The sequence below is a fragment of the Cetorhinus maximus genome, chromosome 9 (assembly GCF_964194155.1).
Source record: "Cetorhinus maximus chromosome 9, sCetMax3.hap1.1, whole genome shotgun sequence".
Lineage (NCBI taxonomy): Eukaryota > Metazoa > Chordata > Chondrichthyes > Lamniformes > Cetorhinidae > Cetorhinus > Cetorhinus maximus.
This window is the reverse complement of record NC_135887.1, coordinates 2,040,000-2,061,276: the sequence shown is the minus strand read 5'-3', so window position 1 is coordinate 2,061,276 and position 21,277 is coordinate 2,040,000. Positions and strand designations below refer to the sequence as shown.

The following is a 21,277-nucleotide window of genomic DNA, read 5'->3' as shown; positions in this document are numbered from 1 at the left end:
AACTTGTTCTTTTATTATTTTGGTTTCTGAAGTTATCCTGTGACTCCATAGAATTTTTCATCAATCTTTGTAAGATCATTACATGGATGTCAATTTACATTTGTACTAGTAAGCAAGTTTATTGAACAAATGAACCAAGTGAATATGGAAATGTAATATAACACATATGTATATGTATGTTTATATGGACATACTAACCAGATACTCCAACAAAACATTAAATGGTTGCAATCTACAAGTTGTTTTGTAGTTAACATCAATACACAGAGTGTCCTCTTCCTCTGTAATCTTTCCAACAGCGAGAACTAATTGACGTAACCTACCTCTCTGAAGGTACCAAATAATTCACTCACCAGGTCATCACCTAATGAATTAGTGAGCTTTACCTCAGGATAAGGGTTTTGCTGAAGAATCTGCCATATAAAATCTCCCAATGCTGTTTCTAGAGATTGAATGAAATGAAACTGGCAGATGATGGTTCATGAAAACATGATTAAATAATTGCTGCAGTAGCTACACAAAGTAGCTACTGTAAATATTTAATTATATTTCCTTATTATTCCATTCTCCCACTGCCGATGGTTTTGGGAAATAATATTATCAATAATATTATTCAGTCATGTGTAGGAGCTAAAACATGAAAAAACATAAAACATGTGTTTTACTTCAGTTTAACTATGGTAGAAACACTTAATATACTTAAGTCACTTGCAAATGGTTTTGCATACCCATACTTCTGGGGCTTCTTTTCAGTGGGGGTAGGGAGTGCATATTATGTACAAAGACTTAACTCAGGGCCTTAAATTTACAATTAAACTGTCCCCTTTATTTCGTATCTCTCTAGATGACTATTGAGCTTTATTGATATGATAATAGGAAATGTTGGCCAAGAATTTGATGCTTTTAGTAATTCACCAAAGTGTGTTGATTTTAATTTCATGCTGTTAAGGCATTCAATGCATGATAAGTGTATGTAATCTTTTCCAGTGTTCTAAGCAGAATTGTGTTGTGGCTTATATGCATTTCACAGCAGTTATACACAAAAATCCATTGTAAATTTAACAATAGTTTTCTCATCCCATTACAAACTTACTGGTAACTATTAAAGTACAAAAATAATACAACAATAACAACAATTTCCATTTGTATAGTTCCGTTAACAAAGTAAAGCATCCCAACGCCCTTCACAGAAGTGTTATCAGAGAAGAGTTGACCTGAGCCACATGAGGAGGCATTAGGACTGATGGCCAAAAGCTTGGTCAAAGAGATAGGAAAGGCGGCAGGAAAGGTTTAAGGAGGGAATTTTAGAGCTCTCAGCCTTTGTAGCTGAAGTCAAAGCTGCCAATGGTGGAACAATTAAAATTGGAGATGCCCAAGGAGCCACTGAGATCTTGGAGCCTTGCCGGGCTCGAGAAAGTTTCACACATACTGAGGGGGTAAGACCATCATGGCATTTCAACACGAGGCTACAAATTGTCAAGCATTGTCAGACCGGGAGCCTGCATAGATCAGCAAGAGCAAGAGTGATTGGTGAATGAGACTTGGCACATGTTAGGATGTGGGCAGCAGAATTTTGGATGAGTTCAAGGTTATGTAGGGTGGAAGGTGGGGGCCCGGCCAGGTGAGCATTGGAATAGGCAGATCTAGAGATAATATAGACATGCAGCTGGTTTTTATCTTCGCACTGGTAACACTGTGTTTTCTGGTTGGAACCTCCATTCTTTTTTCTCAAAGCAGGTATGACAGCAGAATCCGAAGGTCAGTTCCAATACTAACTTCAGAAACTCTCCAGTCCAGGGCATAGAAATCTGCTTTCTCCAGTACATCCTTTCTGCTGATAGTCTCTGGTTTAATAGCATCATTTCTGCAGGCAAAAGATGTTAAATTGAAGAATCACTGACACCCAACAAGTCAGCCCTGGACTTTCCTACTATGAGCCTGAACACCTATGACCTTTCTGTCACCCTCCAACTATAACTTCAATAGGAGCTCATCAGGTGAACCACATACAAAGCTGATACCAGGGGTAGAATTTTAACTGTGAGGGGGAGGCAAACTTGGGTGCAGGCGGGTGTTAAAGCCCCAAAAAGTGGGAAACCTAACACAATCCTGCCTACTCCCAGGTATAACTGAGGTGAATTTACTAGGCGAGTGGGAAATTTCCATGGCGTTATCAGGTAAATAAATTCAATATGGAAATCGGAGATTAATTGGGAATTTAACCCAGCATTCTGACTTTTACAGCCTGTGCATGGGTTTCCTGAGCTAGGTGGAACTGACCAGGGTGAACAAGCACAGGGGAGAGTCATTAAACAATGAAACTGACAGGATCAAAAAGTTTCGAATAGTGAAACTGCATAGCTGCTGTCCTGCCCAATTGCAATATTTGTTCTCACAGCATTTATTCGAGAGCCCATTTCACTCCTTCACAGGTGATTTCCAACTTTTTGGCAGTTATTTCACCTACCTTTTGACTTTGATTACCTTGTCTTTCCTGCTTGGGAGCAACTTATGCTGCTATAACCTCTAGAAACAACAGATGTAGTCACAGCAACACAAAAAGCACCAGCAGCACAAGGAGCAGCAACTGCACCAACAGCAGCTGCCTGCTCTGTAGCCACATGCTGGTCCACATGACAGGCGGGATAGACACAGAGCTCCAAATTAAAGGAGGCAATACGCCCAGCACAGGGTATGCAGGCAGAGGACCAGCTGGCTGAGCATGTCGGAGCAACAGTGCCTCAAGAGGCTCAGACCTTCAAAGCCTGTCATAAGAATGAGGGACTTAGGAGCAGGAGTAGGTCATTCAGCCCTTTGAGCCTGTTCTATTATTCAGTAAGATTATGGCTGATCTGCTATATATGATATATATATGATATTATTTGCTGATATCTGTAGCCTCCTGGAACAAGACCTCCTTCCAAGAGAACCAGGTGGGCATGCATTCTCATTGGCTGTCAAGGTCACCAGAGCCCTGAATTCCTTTGCCTCTGACTCCTCCAGAGATCTGTCGGTAACATCCACAGGATCTCACAATCTGCTGCTGACAAGTAGTCTCCTAGGTCACTAATGCTTTATTATCTAAGGCCATCAGTCATGTGAACTTTGCCATGGATGAGGCCAGTCAAACACAGAGGGCTGTCAGCTTTGCTGCACTGGCTGGGTTCTCACAGATGTAGGGAGACATTGACTGCATGCATATGGCAATTAAGACACCCTCAGATCACCTTAGATAACAAACATCAGATCAGTCTAAAGTCTTCATCAGTTGCAAGCAATTCATTTCTCTCAATGTTACTCATTTGTGACCACCAGGAAGTTATCATGCATGTCTGCGCAAGATATCCTGCAATATGATTCATTCATTCTACAGCAGCCACATCTACCTCCTCCACACAGCATGAGCGGATTTCCCTGGATTTCCCTATTTTGGAGATAAGGGCTGCTCCCTGAGGATCTGGCTGCTAACTCCTGTAAGAATCCCTATCACTGATAAAAGAGGTGAGGTACAAGAGGAGCACATGACCACAGGGACAATCATTGATCAAACCATCGGGTTGCTGAAGATGTGATTCAGGTGCCTTGACAGATCTGGGAGCAGCCTTCAGTATGCTGAACACGGATGTCCAGAATGGTTGTGCTCTGCTTTGCCTTGCACAACATCACACTACAGAGAGGAGTGAAATAGCAGGAAGAGGAAGTTACAGACCGATAGGTATCTTCCTCTGAGAAGGAAGAGGAGGAGGAGGAGCCAAATGTGGCCATGGTAACTGTAACTGTTCATCTGGCTGTCAGGGAAGCCAACAATGGCCTCATACAGGCATACTTCAGGTATTCTGAGTGTATCCTGCTTCCTTTTACCCCTACATGGTGCTTTTAGTGTGAAGTTGGGAGCAGGCTGCTCGTTCCTCTCCTCAGACAGGTGAGATACTCATGGCTGATGCCCTCTGGACTTTGCCCCACAAAAGATTTCCCCATCTGTACCTGTGCAGGGGAAATCTCGGTTATCAGTGCAGGAGGCAGCATGCAGGCCTATCTGGGGCAAAAGGTGGTGGCAACGGATGAGAGGTAGGAGCACCTTGAGAAGAATTCCCACTGCCATGTGCCCTTCCGCCACCTTCCTTATCATTCCCCATGTGAGCTTCCCTGCCAACCAAGAGCTGCAGAGCACTGAGACATTCGGCTACCAAAGCGAAGCTTCCCTCTATCGTTTGTAAAAGTGACAGACCGAGTGTGCAGTTATTGCTGTGGGCCAGCATTGACTCGGTTTCCTGCCATATCTGATGCTTCACGCAGGTGATAACTTTCTCCATGAAGGGGAACACTAGCGCAAATGCCTTGGACATCATGGCACTATGATCACAGTGTCCCCTCTGAGGACTCCTCAGCCTCCCACCACTGTAGCTCTGCCACCATCCTTGAAGGACCTGTGAAAGATAAACAGCATGATTTATTGCTGACATGGGGAAAGGGTTCAGATCCACCATCGTGCATACCATGACATTTCAGTTAGTTGATAACATCAATTCAACATGAGTGAGTGTTAATTGTCAAGTCACTGTGTAATATCTAATCATGTCACCAGGCCTTTGGATGACCCCAAACTCTCTATAGCCAATGCCTGATGTCTGTGCTACCATGCCAATCTCCAACTGGCATCCTCCACAGCAGCAGTTAGGGTGGCTTTGGCTACTGGTCCACCCTTGGCTCTCTGCCTCTCCTTGGAATATGTGACTCTCTTCCACAATGAGACACAGCAGAGAGTTATGGATGTGAGAAGTGCAATTTTTGGGAAGACAGAATGACAACATTTATGTGGGGAAGGGCACTGAGGAATGGGTGTGAGATGGCAATAGGTTGAGGATGAGTGCGAGTGTTAGCTGTTCAGGTGAAGATTTGAGGAGATGCCTGGACAGGATGAAATGAGTGGAACTGCAAGAGGAGTGCTGTGCAGGAGAATGGTGGGTGAGGGGGGTGAGGGGGGTGAGGGGGGAAGTCAGCAAGTGATGGTTGGCACCTGAGAGTGGTTCGCCACTCACCTTTTCTGACCTAATGAGATCATTAAACCTTTTTCAACACTGAATCCAGCTCCTATAGGCAGTACTCTCCTGCTGCTCACAGTCTCCACTAATTCCAGGCACACCTGTTTAGCTTGAAAAGCTGACCTCTTCCTCCCATCCTGAGGAAACAGCACTCTCATTGTGTCCAACATGACCTCCTGAGAATAGTTAGAGAACAAAGGGGTAGTCTTCCCACTACTGCCTCCATTGCTTCACTTGGGCAAGCCTTCACAGGAAAGGACAGCTGTTCTGACCTCTGCCAGCATCCCTTTCAAGAGAAATGCAGGCCATTTTCACACCCGTACTCTGTGATAGCTCAGTAACCTGGAAGCCAGTGCCGGTGGGTGAGTTAAAGAGCCACTGCAAAGCCCATTGCTAAAACAAACAGGTTCCTATCCTGCCGCTAGCACCCCCAGCCCACCCCTCACTGGTGTCCCTCCTGCCCACCCACCCACTGGTATGCCAGATACGGGTTGAGATATAGTTCTCAGGTGGTCTTTTGAGGACAGGAAAGCCCTCAAACATGATGAGCACATTAGATATCCCTCCGCAGAGCCAGCATCTGCCTTTTCCATGTTAAACCGATTACCTCCACCTGATCCTAGAAAGTCCGTTTGGAACCAGAAGCAGGGGCAGACACACACTGACAATTAAATGCCAGGACTCACCTACCTCGAGATTTTCAGGGCTGATACATTATTGTCACGAATGATCATTTGAAAACTTTAATCTGACCCATTGCTGATTTAAACAGAACCCCTTTCTAACAGTCACAAACTGAACAGGATGCTTCCAAAACACAACGTCGATCACTGAGAAAGAAAACAGCATGGATCGTGGGAACACCGTTACCTCCAAGTTCCCCTCTAAGTCACGCACCATCCCAACTTGGGCATGTGCCACTGCTCCTTCACCTTTACTGGATCAAAATCTTGGAATTCCCAACCAAACAGGAGCATAAAAGCACCAAAAGCATACAGACTGTAGCTGTCAAAGAACAGAGGTCATCACCACTTTCTCAGAATAGCTAGAATTGGGTGATAAGTGGACACCTTACCACCATTGCCCATTCCCCAAGAACAAATGAAAAAGAAATTCCTGCTAAAAAGGTTACAAATGTTTCATGTTGAAATTACATCAGCGATCTATGAAGTGGAAAAGAAAAGCAATTAAGAAAAGGAGCCCCAATACAAGAAATTCATATCAAACCTTTTGATGTAGAACAAAGGCTGACCCAAAGTTTTCCATCATATCGGACACATAATTTACATTTCCTGGCTCCTTTTATATTAAATACATTACATTGTTGTGATGCCATTCATGTCGGTATCAGCAAGGGAACAGCTAACACAGTTACACCATACATTCAAACCAATCGCCTGTGCAACCAATGGCCATGAATGCAGATTATGATCTATTCAGCAAAGGGCTGTAAATTTTCCAGTGGAACTTGGTTAGATTTTCGGCTGTGAGTAGAGTACTGGAAATACTTTGTTGAAACAACTGAACTAAGCATTTTTGTCAAATGTATCATTCTCAGACATGTTAGATGCAATGTGGAGACTGTCCCATCATCTTACTGAAATCAACTAGATATTGAACACCTAGAACAATTGATAGTGTGGAGGTGAATGTCTCATGGGTGAAGGGTGATGAGGAAGTAAGCAATACTAATGAGACACAGTTACTCACATGGGCTCTTTAAATAAGATTCTAGACATCAAGCAAGCTAGAGCTATGAATAATTTCAGGTCCATTTTGAAATCTTCATTGATGTTCGTCAAACTGTATAGTTTCTGAATATGGATTTCATGAAATTTGTAGACAAACAACAGGGCACATTCCATTTCCTGAGAAATAAGTCCCATATTGAAGTGTTACAATGCATCATTACATTGCTACTATGATCAAAATAAGCAATTTGTTTTATTACATTCTACTGTTCTTTTTTATTACAATATAATTCCTCACTCCTTTGTTGCTTTCTCACTTGTAAGCAGCATTTCATGCTGGGGTGAAGGGGAAAGTTGTTTGCCTTCTTTTGTAAGGCTGGTCAGTGTGTTTGGCAAGTGTTTGATATAGGTGGGTGGGCCCAGGGTTTAATTCTGTCCTTGAAATTTATTTTCCAACTGGCATTGCTGAACAATGAGCATGAAAGGTAAACCTGACTGATGCCAGGGGTGGTGAGACCAAGATTTCTACCTACAGCACAGACAGGGATTGAACAAGTACAGTAGTTTTCAGAGTACAGGATCTGGCTTTAAAAATAACTTAGAATCACCTAGCTTCTGAAAATACTGATAGCAACAGTGGAGACTTCACACCCGGCACTCAACTTTCAAACAAGCTTTCAAAACAAAACATATATACATATGCAACATTTGCTTCACTTGGGTGAGTATTCAATGTGACGAGTTCTAAAACTAAACTAAACGGTCAAAACTATTGACAGTGGGCAGATTTTCTTTTGGCTGTCATGCACCAAGATCCATGTCTGTATCACTCAGCCCCAGTCTGCATTCTGCATTAACATACTGAACCATTGGACAAGTCATAATTCAATATTTCTAAATCTTAAATTATTTTAGAGGGCATTATTATGTCATTGTGGAGTTTTTACTTTTCTAATCATTAGTCCACTATACAACAAATTCCTCAAACAGCACTGATTAAGCTTCATCTCTCTCGTTGGTCATGGGGGATCATCTGAGCTGCAGTGTTAGGATATGTTTCTCATGTATTAGTTTCAGCTACATTTGATAAAAATGATGGAACGACTTCAGCTATCCACAGTCCCAGTACTCACCAGAATGTCAGGCAGAATATAATGTAACTCCAGACCACAGCAAGAAGATGGGCAGTCATCCAAACGGATGCAGAGTCCATACACAGCCAAGTGAAAGAGTCATTAGCTTGTATTGTGACTGCAACATTGTGAAGAGTATATTTGGAAAGCTGATCAGGGCAATTTCCACGTGCATAGCTGACCTGTTTACTATTTTGGGATTAGCCCATTAGCAGTGGCCACACTGTTGTTCCATTCTGCCACACTATTTTGAGTAGCCACACAGAAGTCTATTGTCCACAGCCAAGAATACACATCCAGAGCTCACTGCCGATTGACACTCGGTCTTGTGGTTATATTCCGCTTTTCATTATCCACCGGCATGAGGGAGGGAAAGTCCCTATTATAGTTGGTAGTGAGAGCTTTGTTGTAAAGAAAGCTTCACAGAGACTGAAAGAAATTGTGCCATGAGTTGAAGGATATGACTGCTCTCTGTAATTTATACTGTGCTACCATCCTAATTTCAATCAGCTGTAAAACAGACAGGCAGTGAAGGCTATGGTATCATCAAGTAGCCTCATCCAATCTTTGACCATCAAAGATATCTGGCCAGGATAAAAACATCCACACGTTAGTGCTTAAAGCGGCTGTTTCCTGTGTGTCAATTTTCCTTCATGTGCAAGCAAAATTCCATAAGCAGTTTGCTCAAATAGTTAACATTGATGCTGGAGGGAATGTAATATTAACCGTGTGCCAATCTGTCCTCGACACATACTGAACAGTCACACATGAAATCGAGATATTGGTTTAGTTACAGAGTGCATAAAGGGAGGAATACAAAACTGTCCATTGATGCAGGTCTTTACTGAGTTTAACAGCTGGATCAGAAACCATGATATATGTTCTAGGGATTCACATTTTCTGTACGAATGATGAACTGAACCCTCCATATAAAACAAGTCAAAAATTCCCTTGCCCGATACTTGCTTTTTGTATGCTAGGAGCGTACATATGCCTCTGATGTGCTGTGTTATTTGCAAACCTATTTTTCTCAGTGTAATAAATGGAAAAATCAGAGCTCTGGTTTTAAGTTTTAAATGTGGCTGGTGTTAGTTCTAAATCCTTTGATGATTGCTTTCTGAGAGATCGTGTGGAGTAAATCTAGGCTGTTCCAAAGTTCATATGATAGTAAATCTGTGCTGCTTGTTGTGTAAAGTTAATGAAAAGAGCCTTTACACGTTTACGTTAGCCTAATTGAGTTAGGCCCACAAATTCTATAAGAAAAATAGCAGGCAGTAATTTGAAAGCTGCAGTGGTCTTTTAGTGTTTTAAATAGCCCCAAAGTCCTGGCAATTCGCTCCAATGGTTCAAGTGTGGCAGAGAACGCTCAGCTCCCATAAAAAAAAACAGCGACTATGGGCCCAAATTTCACAGAGCCAGGAAGACTCCACAGATATTGGTTTGGTTATAGAGTGCATAAAGGGAGGAATACAAAACTGTCTCTTGATCCAAGTTTTTACTGAGTTTAACAGCTGGATCAGAAACCATGATATGATATATTCTAGGGATTCACATTTTCTGTACGAATGATGGACTGAACTCTCCACATAAAACAAGTCATAAATGGTTGATGGGACCAGGGTGTCGAAGTCCCACCCTCATTTCCAACAAATCCAATTTTTGTAGTAGGGGATGGAGGGAGAGGCATGATTCACAATGAGGGAAACCCAAACTCAGCAGGGTCATTCAAACTCAGTACTGAGTTCAAACCGCTTTCATTTTAGCTGTTACAAAGGCCTTAACCCACAGTGTGGAAGTCACAAATTCATGGAATAGACGTAAACAATCTTGAAGAGCAAATAAGATCTGTTTAGTTGTCATGACCTGAAGTTTTTAAAATCTCCAGTGCTTTAAACATGAAAAAACAAGCTACAGGTGTCAATAATTGTGGAAAAAAAACCTCTGCTGGATTACTTTAATTGACAGGCCAACTAATGTCGCATCTGTCCATGCAGTTTTTGTTGACATTTTCCTAAGGGCTATTATTATGTTATTATGCATTATGCAAGCTTGGCTAAATTTCAAAAGCTACAATTATCTCAGCAGAAGTTCTGAGTTCATTGTTTGATTGACAGTTTAAATAATCTATTAAAGATTCAGCGGTTATTGATGTGGGGTATGAATAGAAGTTTGATAAGAGATTGACTTCCTGAGGTTTAAAAGCTTTCAACATGCTTCATGAATGGGAGTTTTTCACTATCAAGTATATAGATTGAGAGCTCTCTTAGATGTTTAGAAGTTTATCTTCTTTCATCGCCACATGGCTCCTGAGGTCTGCCCATAGTGGATACTGGATGAGTGGCATTGAGTTGGCATGGTATGGCCCTCCATGGGGGTGTGAGGGAGGCATGAGTTGGCAATGAGTTAGTATGGAGGGTAAGAGTAGTCATGGGGTCGGTGGGGGCATGAGTTGGCATGGAGGCCATGGATGGTCCATGGGGAATGTGTGGGGGGGTGAGAGGTTTGAGGGGTGAGAGCTAGAGGACATAACTGCTTTTATTACAACTGGGACAAAGTCTCAGAGGACCAAGTTTGGCCTTCTAACCAGTCTGCCTTGGCATTCCCCTGCCCTGTGGCCACCTAGGATCTGCTTACGGGAGTGGACCCGTAACTTTATCCGGCACCGACTTCTCCAGAGCAAAAAGTGTATGTGATAGGGCCCTTTAAACTGAGGTGGGTCTGCCAATCAATCAAGTCAACCTTAGCCAGCTTTCCCTTCATACTGGCTTTGTTTAAATTTAAGGTTCTGGTTTGTGATTGGAGTATGTCACTTTCAAACTTAACATGGAATTCAATTGCATTATGGTCACTAGTTCCCAGGGGTGGATCTTTTACAATGAGATTGCTAATTAACCCTCCTTCAGCACACCATACTCAATCTAAAATAGCTTTAATCCTAGCTTATTTCCACAGCATGTTACTCCAGGAAACTCTCTCAAAGGTATGCTACAAATTCATCTTCAAACCACGCTTGCCAATTTGATTGGTCCAGTCTATATGAAGATTAAAGTCCACCATAATTATTACATTGCCTGTGTTACATGTTCCAATAATTTCCTATTTAATGCTCTGTCCAATGGGATAACTATTGTTAGGGAGCCTATAAATTACTCCCACCAGCGTTTTCTGACTCTTCCTATTCCTAATCTCCACCCACACTAATTCTATTTTGTTTTACGGGGGGAGCTGGCCCCTTCCATCACAAAAGTCACTTTCAAACCCACCGACTTTAAAAGATGCTACACTGAAGCAATAACACACTGCCAGCAGCCTAGACAAGAGGAGAGTGGGACTTCTACCCCAGTGGAAGGAAGTCCCACCCTCAAGAGATGCAGGCCAATCTGAACTCAGTAGTGGGCCCTGCTGGGATTGCAAGCAGGTCTGGGAAGAAGAGCAATGGATCTCAAACTAAGGTAAGTGCCAAGCTTTTGGGGCAGGAAGGGATTGAGCACCCTAGGGAGGGGGTGAAGGCGGGTGTGGGGGATAGGTTTTGGAGGCCAGGCGGGGAGGTACAGAGGGGATGGTATCATCTTAGGGGGATGCTCCCAATGTGCACAGGGCATCCTCCAAAGCTATATAACCCCCTTCCTTCCCACCTTTTAACCAGTTGGGATTAAAAAACAGCCTGCCCACTCTCGCCCACCTGCCCACGCCTGCATATTATGGCTTGGGCAGTGTGATATTTGGGTCAATTGGCTTGTTAATAAGCTTAATTGCCTGTTTATAAAAATGGGAGCTGCTAATGTTGGTGCTCCCCTGCCTACAGTTTTATGGGGACTGGGTTGGGGGCAGTGGGCTAGCTACCTGCCATATTTTACATCCCCCCACCTCCCCTCTCCACTGAAAACATGCCCAGCAACTGGGTTTGGTGAGGGGGGAGGCAGGGTATAGTGGTAAAATCCAGCTCTATAATTTTCTAAAGCAAAATCTTTTCTCACTAATTCCTCACTATCAGCACTAACCCCCTTCCTCTGCCATTCAGTCGGTCTTTTTGAAATATTGGCCGGGATTTTCCGGCCCTGTCATGGGTGTGTCCTGCCGTGGGTAAGACGGTGCCCCAGCCAGAAGCCCAATGGCTTGCAGCGGAACCGGAAGATCCCGACGGCAGGTGGATGCAGAAAATCCTGCCCATTGTGTACTTTGGAATATTTATTTCCCAACCTTGGTCACCATAATCTAATCAAGCAGAGTCAGCATGACGTCATGAAGAGGAAATCACGCCTGACAAATTTATTAGAATTCTTTGAGGAGGTAACAAGCAGGATAGATAAAGGGGAACCAGTAGATGTAATATATTTGGACTTCCAAAAGGCGTTTGATAAGGTGCTGCACATAAGGCTACTTAATAAGATGCGAGCTCATGGTGTTCGGAGTAGTATATTAGCCTGGATAGAGGATTGGCTAACTTATAGAAATGGAGAGTTGGGATAAGGGGGCATTTTCAGGATGACAACCTGTAATTACTGGAGTGCCACAGGGATCAGTGCTGGGGCCTCAATTGTTTACAATATATATTAATGAGGAAAGTGAATGTACTATCGCCAAGTTTGCAGATGACACAAAAATAGGTGGGAAGGCAAGTGGTGAGGATGACACAAAGAGTCTACAGAGAGATATGTACAGATGAAGTGAGTGGGTAAAAACTTGGCAGATGAAATATAATGTGGGAAAATGTGAGGTTATGCACTTTGGCAGGAAGAATAGAGAAGCTGAATATTATTTAAATGGAGAAAGACTGCAGAAGGCTGGAGCACAGAGGGATTTGGGGGTCCTCATGCATGAATCCCAAAAAGCTAGCATATAAGTTCAGCAGGTAATAGGGAAGGCAAATGGAATGTTGGTTTTTATTTCAAAGGGAATGGAGTATAAAAATAGGGAAGTCTTGCAAAAACTATACAAGGCACTAGTTAGACCACACCTAGAATACTGTGAACAGTTTTGGTCTCCTTATCTGAGGAAAGATATACTGGCATTGGAGGCAGTCCAGAGAAGGTTCACTAGGTTGATCCCAGGGATGGAGAGATTTTCTTATGAGGAGAGGTTGAGTAGGTTGAGCCTGTACCCACTGGAGTTTAGAAGAATGAGAGGCGACCTTATTGAGACATATAAGATTCTTAGGGGGCTTGACAGGGTAGATGCTGAGAGGTTGTTTCCCCTTATGGGAGAGTCTGAGGATATAATCTCAGAGTAAGGGGTCGCCCATTTAAAACAGAGATGAGGAGGAATTTCTTCTATCAGAGGGTAGTGAATCTGTGGAATTCTTTATCACAGAGGGCTATAGATGTTGGAGCGTTAAATATATTCAAGGCTGAGATAGACAGATTTTTAATCAGCAAGAGAATCAAGGATTATGGGGGAAAAGGCAGGAAAGTGGTGTTGAGGATTATCAGATCAGCCATAATCTCATTCAATGGCGGAGCAGACTCGATGGGCCGAATGGCCTACTTCTGCTCCTATGTCTTATGGTCTTATGTAACCATGGGCAGAATTTTATGTCTCATAGGCAGGCGCACGCCTGATCTGATCAGGCATAAAATAGTGTGAGAAGATGTCGGGCAAGATATCATCCCACACACGCACAATCTTCAGGTCGGGAGGCGCATGCAGGTGTCAGAGCCGAGCCTGCCATCAATTCAAAGGCCATTAAAAAACTAATTGGCCCCAATTTTATGTTGCCTGTGCAATTTTGCATTCGTCATATGGGCAAGATGGGCAGCCCACATTTTGCAAAACCTCATCCAAGGGCGGGATAAAAAGGGTCAGCAGCATTGCCAATGTAAGTAGTGAGGAGTTTTGGAGATAGTTTGCTGTTGCTTATTTGAACTTGACGGCTTCATCTCAGTTCTGGGCTTCATTCTGAGCATTTCCAGGCTTCGTTTCAGGCTCATTGCTGTCTCCAAGGCCCCCCAGCTCATTCAGGCTGTGTGGACCCTTCCAGGTATCAGACCGCCTTCCCTTACCCTGGTAATGGGGATTGTGGTCTCCGCTGTTGGCACCTCCTCTGAGGAGAAAGAGAGGGGCAGGACGGAGAGGAGGCCAGGTGTCCCCATGCAGCTTCCAGGGAAGGGGCCTGTGGGAGGAGAGGCGCAGGCACAAGGGGCGCAGGGGCAGCAGGAAGCCCAAGGCAGAAAGGGCCACAAAGACACCACTATCCTGCTGCCAGGGTTTACAGATGGCGATGCAGCTACCTCAATATGTCTGAGGTGCAATGCCAAAGGAGGCTCCACCTCTCCAGGGAGACCGTGACCTCCATTTGTCAGATGATCGGTCCTGAGATCAGCTCTAACTGTGTGGGTGGACACCCCATGTCAGTGGCTCTGAAGGTCACAGTGGCCCTCAACTTCTATGCCTCCGGCTCTTTCCAGGGGTCAGTGGGGGATCTTTGTGGAGTCTCCCAGTCAGCTGTCCACAGTTGCGTCAAACTGGTGACTGATGCTCTGTTCAGGTGGGTAATGACATTTATTCATTTCCGTATGGACGAGGCCAGCCAGGCTGAGCGAACCAGAGGCTTTGCAGCAATTGCTGGGTTCCTTTGACAACAGGAAGGGCTTCCACTCCATGAACGTGCAGATAGTGTCTGACCACAGGATGCAGATTCTGCAAGTCTGTGTAAGGTACCCTGGCAACTTCCAAGACGCTTATATCCTGATACACACCCAGGTGCCGAGACTCTTCAGTGCTCCAGCCCGACTGGTTAGATGGCTCCTGGGTGACAAGGGCTATCTGTTGAAAAGGTGGCTTATGACGGCTCTCCGCCACCCAAGAACAGAGACAGAGCAGCATTATAATAGAAGTCATGCCTCCATTAGGGCAGTGATAGAGAGAACCATAGGTCTTCTGAAGATGCACTTCCAATGTCTGGACCATTCAGGGGGTGCACTACAATACCGCCCAGAGTGAGTGTCACTGATAGTGGTTACATGCTGCACTCTCCACAATCTGGCTCTGGTAAGGGGGGGGATCCACTGGAAGAAGAGGATCTTGAGGCAGCTCCACAGGCCACAGAGGATAAATGCAGTAGTGAGTCAGGAGAGGAGCAGGGTGAGGAGAACGCAGAGGGCGTGGAGGTAGACCTTTGTATCCTCCAGGGAGGCAGGGACACCTTGATCCAACGCTCCTTCAACAAGGCTGCCAAAGGTCAGCTTCCACCTCCTGCCAGGGCTGCCGCCTCCATCCCGATGTCTGACATGATCCTTTCATTTGAACACAAAGTTATCTCAGTGCCTGTGCAATAAAGTTTAGAGCCACCCACATCCAGCATTACATACAGGCGTAACCTGCACTACAAAAAAGGTGAAGCATACTCAGGCCATTACAACAAAAACAAAATTTATGTAATTTTCACAATCAAAACAAACTCACATTATCATCTCTGGTGTTCATTTGCAAACCAGTAAACATAAACAAAACCTTACAGAAGAGAAGTTCACCTGTGACCAGTCCCTCTTGTCCTCATGGTGCCTTAAACTAACATTTACGAGTGCTGCATCTTGGTGTCCCTCACCGTCGCTGGCAGCAGCATTGGAGACAGGCTGCTGACCCTGCTGTCTTGTTGGCCTTAATGACCTTGGCCATCGTCCTCCGGCCAGTGGAGCCTGTGCTGGCCCCGCCTGGAAGGGAGTGGACAGTGTCACGTCTGGCATCTCCCCAGTCATCGCAGCCTCATCAGGTGCCACAGTCACTGGCAGAGGGGCGGAGGAGCTGCTGCCCTCATCCGGAGTGCCCTGACAGGAGCTCGCAGCGACAACAAGCAGCTCAAGCGCAAACGTGAGGTCGCTCTGGACCTTCCTGCTCGCCATTGATGGACGGGCACCTAGCTGGGATACTGAGTGCCTCATCCACCTCCTACACTGGCACTGACCACCTGAGGTTATTGCCTGTGTGAGGGCTTGCAGGTCCGAGCGCAACCCCAGGAACCACTGATTCTGTCCCTGGAACTGCTTCTCCATGAGAGTCACCACTCTCTGAATGGGTGAGGCAAGGCGCTCAGCCATGAGGGTCAACGCAGTGCTCATGCTCCCCATGAACTCCCCCACAACAGAGATCATGGCACGCACACCCTCATGGATCTCCGCCAGATCCTCCCACACATCCCACTGGACATTCAGCACCTGTCGCCTAATGGACGATTCCAGAGGCTCATCAGCTTCCTTAGACTCAGCATCATCCTGGTCTCCAACAGTCCTCTGACTACCAGTGCCCTGGGCACTCTCTGCCTCTGCCTGCACCTTAAGTGAGTGTGAAGTGTCCTCACCGCTGTGCTCCGACATTCTAGCCGAAGATCTAATGCCCACTGAGGTGCTGGTATCTGCGCTGGTGCCTGGTTCAAAGAGCAGGTGTGACGCGGATGCAGCTGAAGTCCAGCGGTCCTCTGGTGTCAGGGGTGTCTCTCCAGGGTCCTGTGAACAAGTGCCTGCTGGTGAATCTAAGGGAGAGCAACGACATGTCATTTGAGTCATCACACTGTCACTGTGCATGCCAGGCACCCTGGTGAGACAATGGAGATCTGCATCATGGTGCCATCGTCTTTCAATGATCAATGGGGACTCCAGTTTTGAGGGTCCCATCAATGAAGTGACTGCACAAGAATGTTTGCACCATCCGAAACTCTCACCTCCGTGCACTGCACCCTTACCTTCCTCTGACACCCCAGCCTCTCCACAACCGGCTGACCGAGGTGCGTGGCATCTCCCCAACTCCAAACGTCCTGCTCAAATCCGGTCAGGATTAGGAGGTTTGGGGGGTCTCTGCCATCAAAATCACTCAATTTTGTTATGGCTTGTCTTCTCTTGAAAGGACAGAGGAGCATTGATTCGTCTGCTCTCTACCTGCAGCACCATTGCAGCCTGGCCAACCTCAGCTGAGGAACACCTTTCAGGGCACATCCGAGTCGTGGCCCTCAAGCCACAAGGCACTCAGGCCAAGCAGCCAGGGCTCACCCCCTTGGCCAGCTCCGGCATCATTGATAGTTGATATTCAGGCTCTAACACCCCTGAGCTCCATGGGAGGGCGGCAACACTTCAGCACACTGTTCCATCGCCAACACGGTACTCACCATTCCCATACTCAGCAGGTCATTGAATCTTTTGCGACACTGCACCCATGTGCACCAACGTCATGGCTGCTGACCCAGGCTGCCCCCTCCTCCCAAGCTTTTTTTGTCTGATGAGGTGGCTTCCTCCTTCCATCTCCAGGGGGTGAGGGTGTCCCTCTTGGCAGCCACCTCCTCCAGGAGGACTGCAAGGCACTCGTCCGAAAACTGCGGGTCCGAGTGCCCACCCAACCTGCCCTCCCGCCTGGCATCTCCAGCCGCTGTTGAGGCCATAGTTTTCGGCCTTCAGAACGCAGAAGATATGTTTTTCCCTGGCAGCATCCAAGGAGCTGCCTGTACCGTTTTTAAACTGCCCACCGGGTCGCCATTGGACCTGGCACCCAACACCCCACCCCTGCCCTACCCTTCCCGGCCATTGGGAAGATGTGTTCCACACTGGGTGGGCATCAATCGGCCAGCTAGCATGAAATCAGGGTTGGAGACCTGCTTCCTGACCGGTTCCAATCCCGCCAGGGGTAAAATTCCGGTCCATGTACCCGTAATGGCGATATAGATCTAAACCACTTATTTCTATTTCTGTCACTAGTGCATCTGTTTTATGGTGGATTCCTCGCACATTCAGATAAAGAATCTTTAATTTCATTTTATTACCACTATTCCCGGCATAGACCTTATTCCATAAGACATAGGAGCAGAAATTAGGCCAATCGGCCCATCGAGTCTGCTCCGCCATTCAATCATGGCTGATAAGTTTCACAACCCCATTCTCCCGCCTTCCCCCCGTAACCTTTGATCCCCTTACCAATCAAGAACCTATCTGTCTCGCTCTTAAATACACTCAATGACCTGGCCTCCACAGCCTTCTGTGGCAATGAATTCCATAGATTCACCACTCTCTGGCTAAAGAAGTTTCTCCTCATCTCTGTTCTAAAAGGTCTTCCCTTTACCCTGAGGCTGTGCCCTCAGGTCCTAGTCTCTCCTACTAATGGAAACATCTTCCCCACGTCCACTCTATCCAGGCCTTTCAGTACTCTGTAAGTTTCAATCAGATCCCCCCTCATCCTTCTAAACTCCATTGAGTATAGACCCAGAGTCCTCAAACGTTCCTCATACGTTAAGCCTTTCATTCCTGGGATCATTCTCGTGAACCTCCTCTGGTCCCTCTCCAGGGCCAGGACATCCTTCCTGAGACACGGGGCCCAAAATTGCTCACAATATTCTAAATGTGGTCTGACCAGAGCCTTATAAAGCCTCAGCAGCACATCCCGGCTTTTATATTCTAGTCCCCTTGAAATAAATGCCAACATTGCATTTGCCTTTCTAACTACCGACTCAACCTGCAAGTTAACGTTAAGAGAATCCTGGACTAGGACTCCCAAGTCCCTTTGCACTCCAGATTTCTGAATTCTCTCCCCATTTAGAAAATAGTCCATGCCTCTATTCTTCCTACCAAAGTGCATGACTTCACACTTCCATCTGTTGTATTCCATCTGCCACTTCTTTGCCCATTCTCCTAACCTGTCCAAATCCTTCTGCAGCCTCCCCGCCTCCATAATACTACCTGTCCCTCCACCTACCTTTGTATCATCTGCAAACTTAGCCAGGATGCCCTCAGTTCCTTCATCTAGATCATTAATGTATAAAGTGAAAAGTTGTGGTCCCAATGCTGATGCACTATTACTGTTAAGCTCTCTGTCCCTTCCAGTCCTACTCTGCTTGTCTTTACCCACATCACTACACTGCTCTGTTGCCTCAACTTTTGTCTTGGGATTTCTAAATATCCCTTCACCTGAATCTTCCCCGCACTCTGTTAGTTTAAAGCTCTATCCACAGCCCGAGTTACACAATTGGCCAGGACAATGGTCCCAGCCTGGTTTAAGTGCAGCCCATCTCAATGGAACAGCACTATTTTTCCTGAGTTATTGGTGCCTGTGCCCCATGAATTGAAACCCTTTTTTCCCCACACCACTCTTTGAGCCACACATTTAATTCTCTAATCTGTTGGACCTTTTGCCAATTGGCACATTTCTCAGGATACCAGTAGGCAACAACCCGGAGATGATTACCTGTGATGTTCTGTGTTTTCGATTTTTAAGAAATTGATGCAAGACCTCATGGTATTTGCTTTATTCATACTAATATGACGATAAATTTTACATTGCAAGGAACAAATCTCCTACCTTCATATTTATTTGTCCATCCCTGTCCTTATCTTGCTTAATGAAGGCTGTTTTATACAACAAAGTTAAATCTTCATCACATCGGCAGTGGGCGCTTAAATACTGAGTTGGTGACATGCCTGCAATACAAAGTAGAAAATGGCAAATTCTCCAGTTTAATTTAACCAGCTTTGTGCGACAGCAGACGTGACTTATATGCAATTTTAGAACAAGAAAATTGTTGTGTTCATATTTTTTTGGTCTTACACTGCACTTCAGCTAAATCTTCATTGCTTGTTGTCTCTGTCCTGCACTAATCTCTATTAATGGGAGAGAGAGAGGAAAGCTCCTTATTTTATTTTACTGCCTGTATTCCAAACAGATGAAGACTGCTTTAACTTTACTTTGTGCCCTTAATGCTCCTAACAGAGGAATAATGGATGCCTGAGGGCCCATTCTGCCAGTCTCCCTTCTGACTTCCTCTCTGGGTTTCAATGGGCTGTGTTTCTTTGACCTTGAATTAGATGCCAAATGGCGCTAGTAAATCGGAATTTTGCTGGTCACCACTCAGGTAGGCTTCTCAGTGGGTGTTGGATATAGCTCCACCGAGGAGATTTTTTCGTGATCCCACTGCCCCATTTTTAGATGCATTAAAATGGAGTAGCATAGAGGGACTTAACTAGGGAGGGAAACTGAAGTGCTGATTTACCACCGAGTTACCGCTTATGGGTTCCCCTCCTTGCTGTAATAGATGTTTCCAAAAATGTTACATCCTTCTCAACACTGTTGCTTCCTTTCATGCCCCACACTTTCACCCTCATTGCTGTAGGTTTGTCAAACTCAGCTGCCCGGTCGGCTTTCCTGCGCCAACCACCACCCCACCCAACCATCTGCCCTTTCACCCCCCCACCCCCAAGATCTGTGAGCTGCCTTTGAGTTGCACATTTCATGTGGATTCTTAATAGCATTGATCTCATGGTGACTCCTCAAACAAACATAAGACACAGCCTTCTCACTGCCTGCCTGATTTACAATGGAAAGTTGCCCCCACTGTGTTTTGAGCACTGCACTGATTTTGAGGGGATAGGCTACAGATCTGTGTACACTGTGTAATTTTGCTGTGTGTTAAATAATTTACTTGCACTATTTCCCTATAAAATGACTTGTCGGATTTTGCTTTGTGCTAAATGACTTACATGCTCGACAATGGAACTGGAAAGTGAATGAATACTTTTACTTATATTCTAACTTAAAAAATATATTCAAACAAGCTTCAAGTAATGTAAGGTCAAAGTTACCAAGCAGTTTATTATTCATCTGTTATGCCCTCTATCTGAAATTCAATTCAATTGACTTCGATAGGACTGAACATTGGATGCGTGGTATAACTGTTAGTAAACGCAATACTTCTCATTTTTCTTCCCCACCCATGTCTAATTTGACCCCTCATGTTTATGGTGAATCCCTCATTTTCAATGAACTTGTTATTTGATGCTCACTGCTAAATCAGGCAATGAACGTAACGAACAAACATCGTATCACCTACCTTCAAGCACCCGAATGTCAATGGGTAGGTCAAACCGTATCGAACGTTTGGAGAGACTTACACCTGAAGAACCCTCACTGCCTCCCTGCTGCTTAGTCTGGAATGAAAGAAATGAAATATATCTGGTTGAAAAATATGAATGTTCCCATGAACAATTTACGATGTTTTTACCTGTTTCGGCATGGAAATGAAATGCAGTTTGATAAGAAGCGCTATAGAAAATCTCATTTCAGATTTCTATCTAATGTGACTGTTTGGACACAAGTCAAAGGTTGTGAACAATGGTTGAGGAATTTATGCCAACTGCCTGTTGCAACTTGTTTAAATGATGTCAAAGCCACACCTTAAATGGAGTCTGTGTTGGGCAACCAACAGCAGAAACTACATGGGTGTTTTTAATAACTAATTTTAAATTAATTACATTTCCTTTATAATGGCAACATTTCAAATTAAAACCATTTGCACTCATGCTGTGACTACAATAGGTGGAGCTATTGTAGATTAAAGTATGAAAAAAAACAATTAATATTCTTTCGGACTCTCGATTATGGATGGCATTGCTTTGTGGTGAATTAGGTCCCTTTGCAAATATATTTAAAGGTGAACCACATGCAT

The 21,277-nt window shown here is 45.0% G+C and overlaps 1 protein-coding gene across 1 annotated transcript; it reads right to left on the bottom strand.

The window, feature by feature from the left end:
• Positions 1 to 104: 104 nt before the first annotated feature.
• LOC144684318 (uncharacterized) lies at positions 105 to 20,927 on the bottom strand. The gene is made up of 5 exons (XM_078547949.1): positions 20,834 to 20,927; positions 20,663 to 20,759; positions 19,138 to 19,256; positions 6,753 to 6,910; positions 105 to 1,864 (listed from the first exon to the last, which is right to left on the bottom strand). The coding sequence occupies exons 1-5, from the start codon at positions 20,888 to 20,890 to the stop codon at positions 1,729 to 1,731; spliced, it is 567 nt and encodes a 188-aa protein (XP_078404075.1). The 5' UTR covers positions 20,891 to 20,927; the 3' UTR covers positions 105 to 1,728.
• Between the last annotated feature and the right edge of the window lie 350 nt (positions 20,928 to 21,277).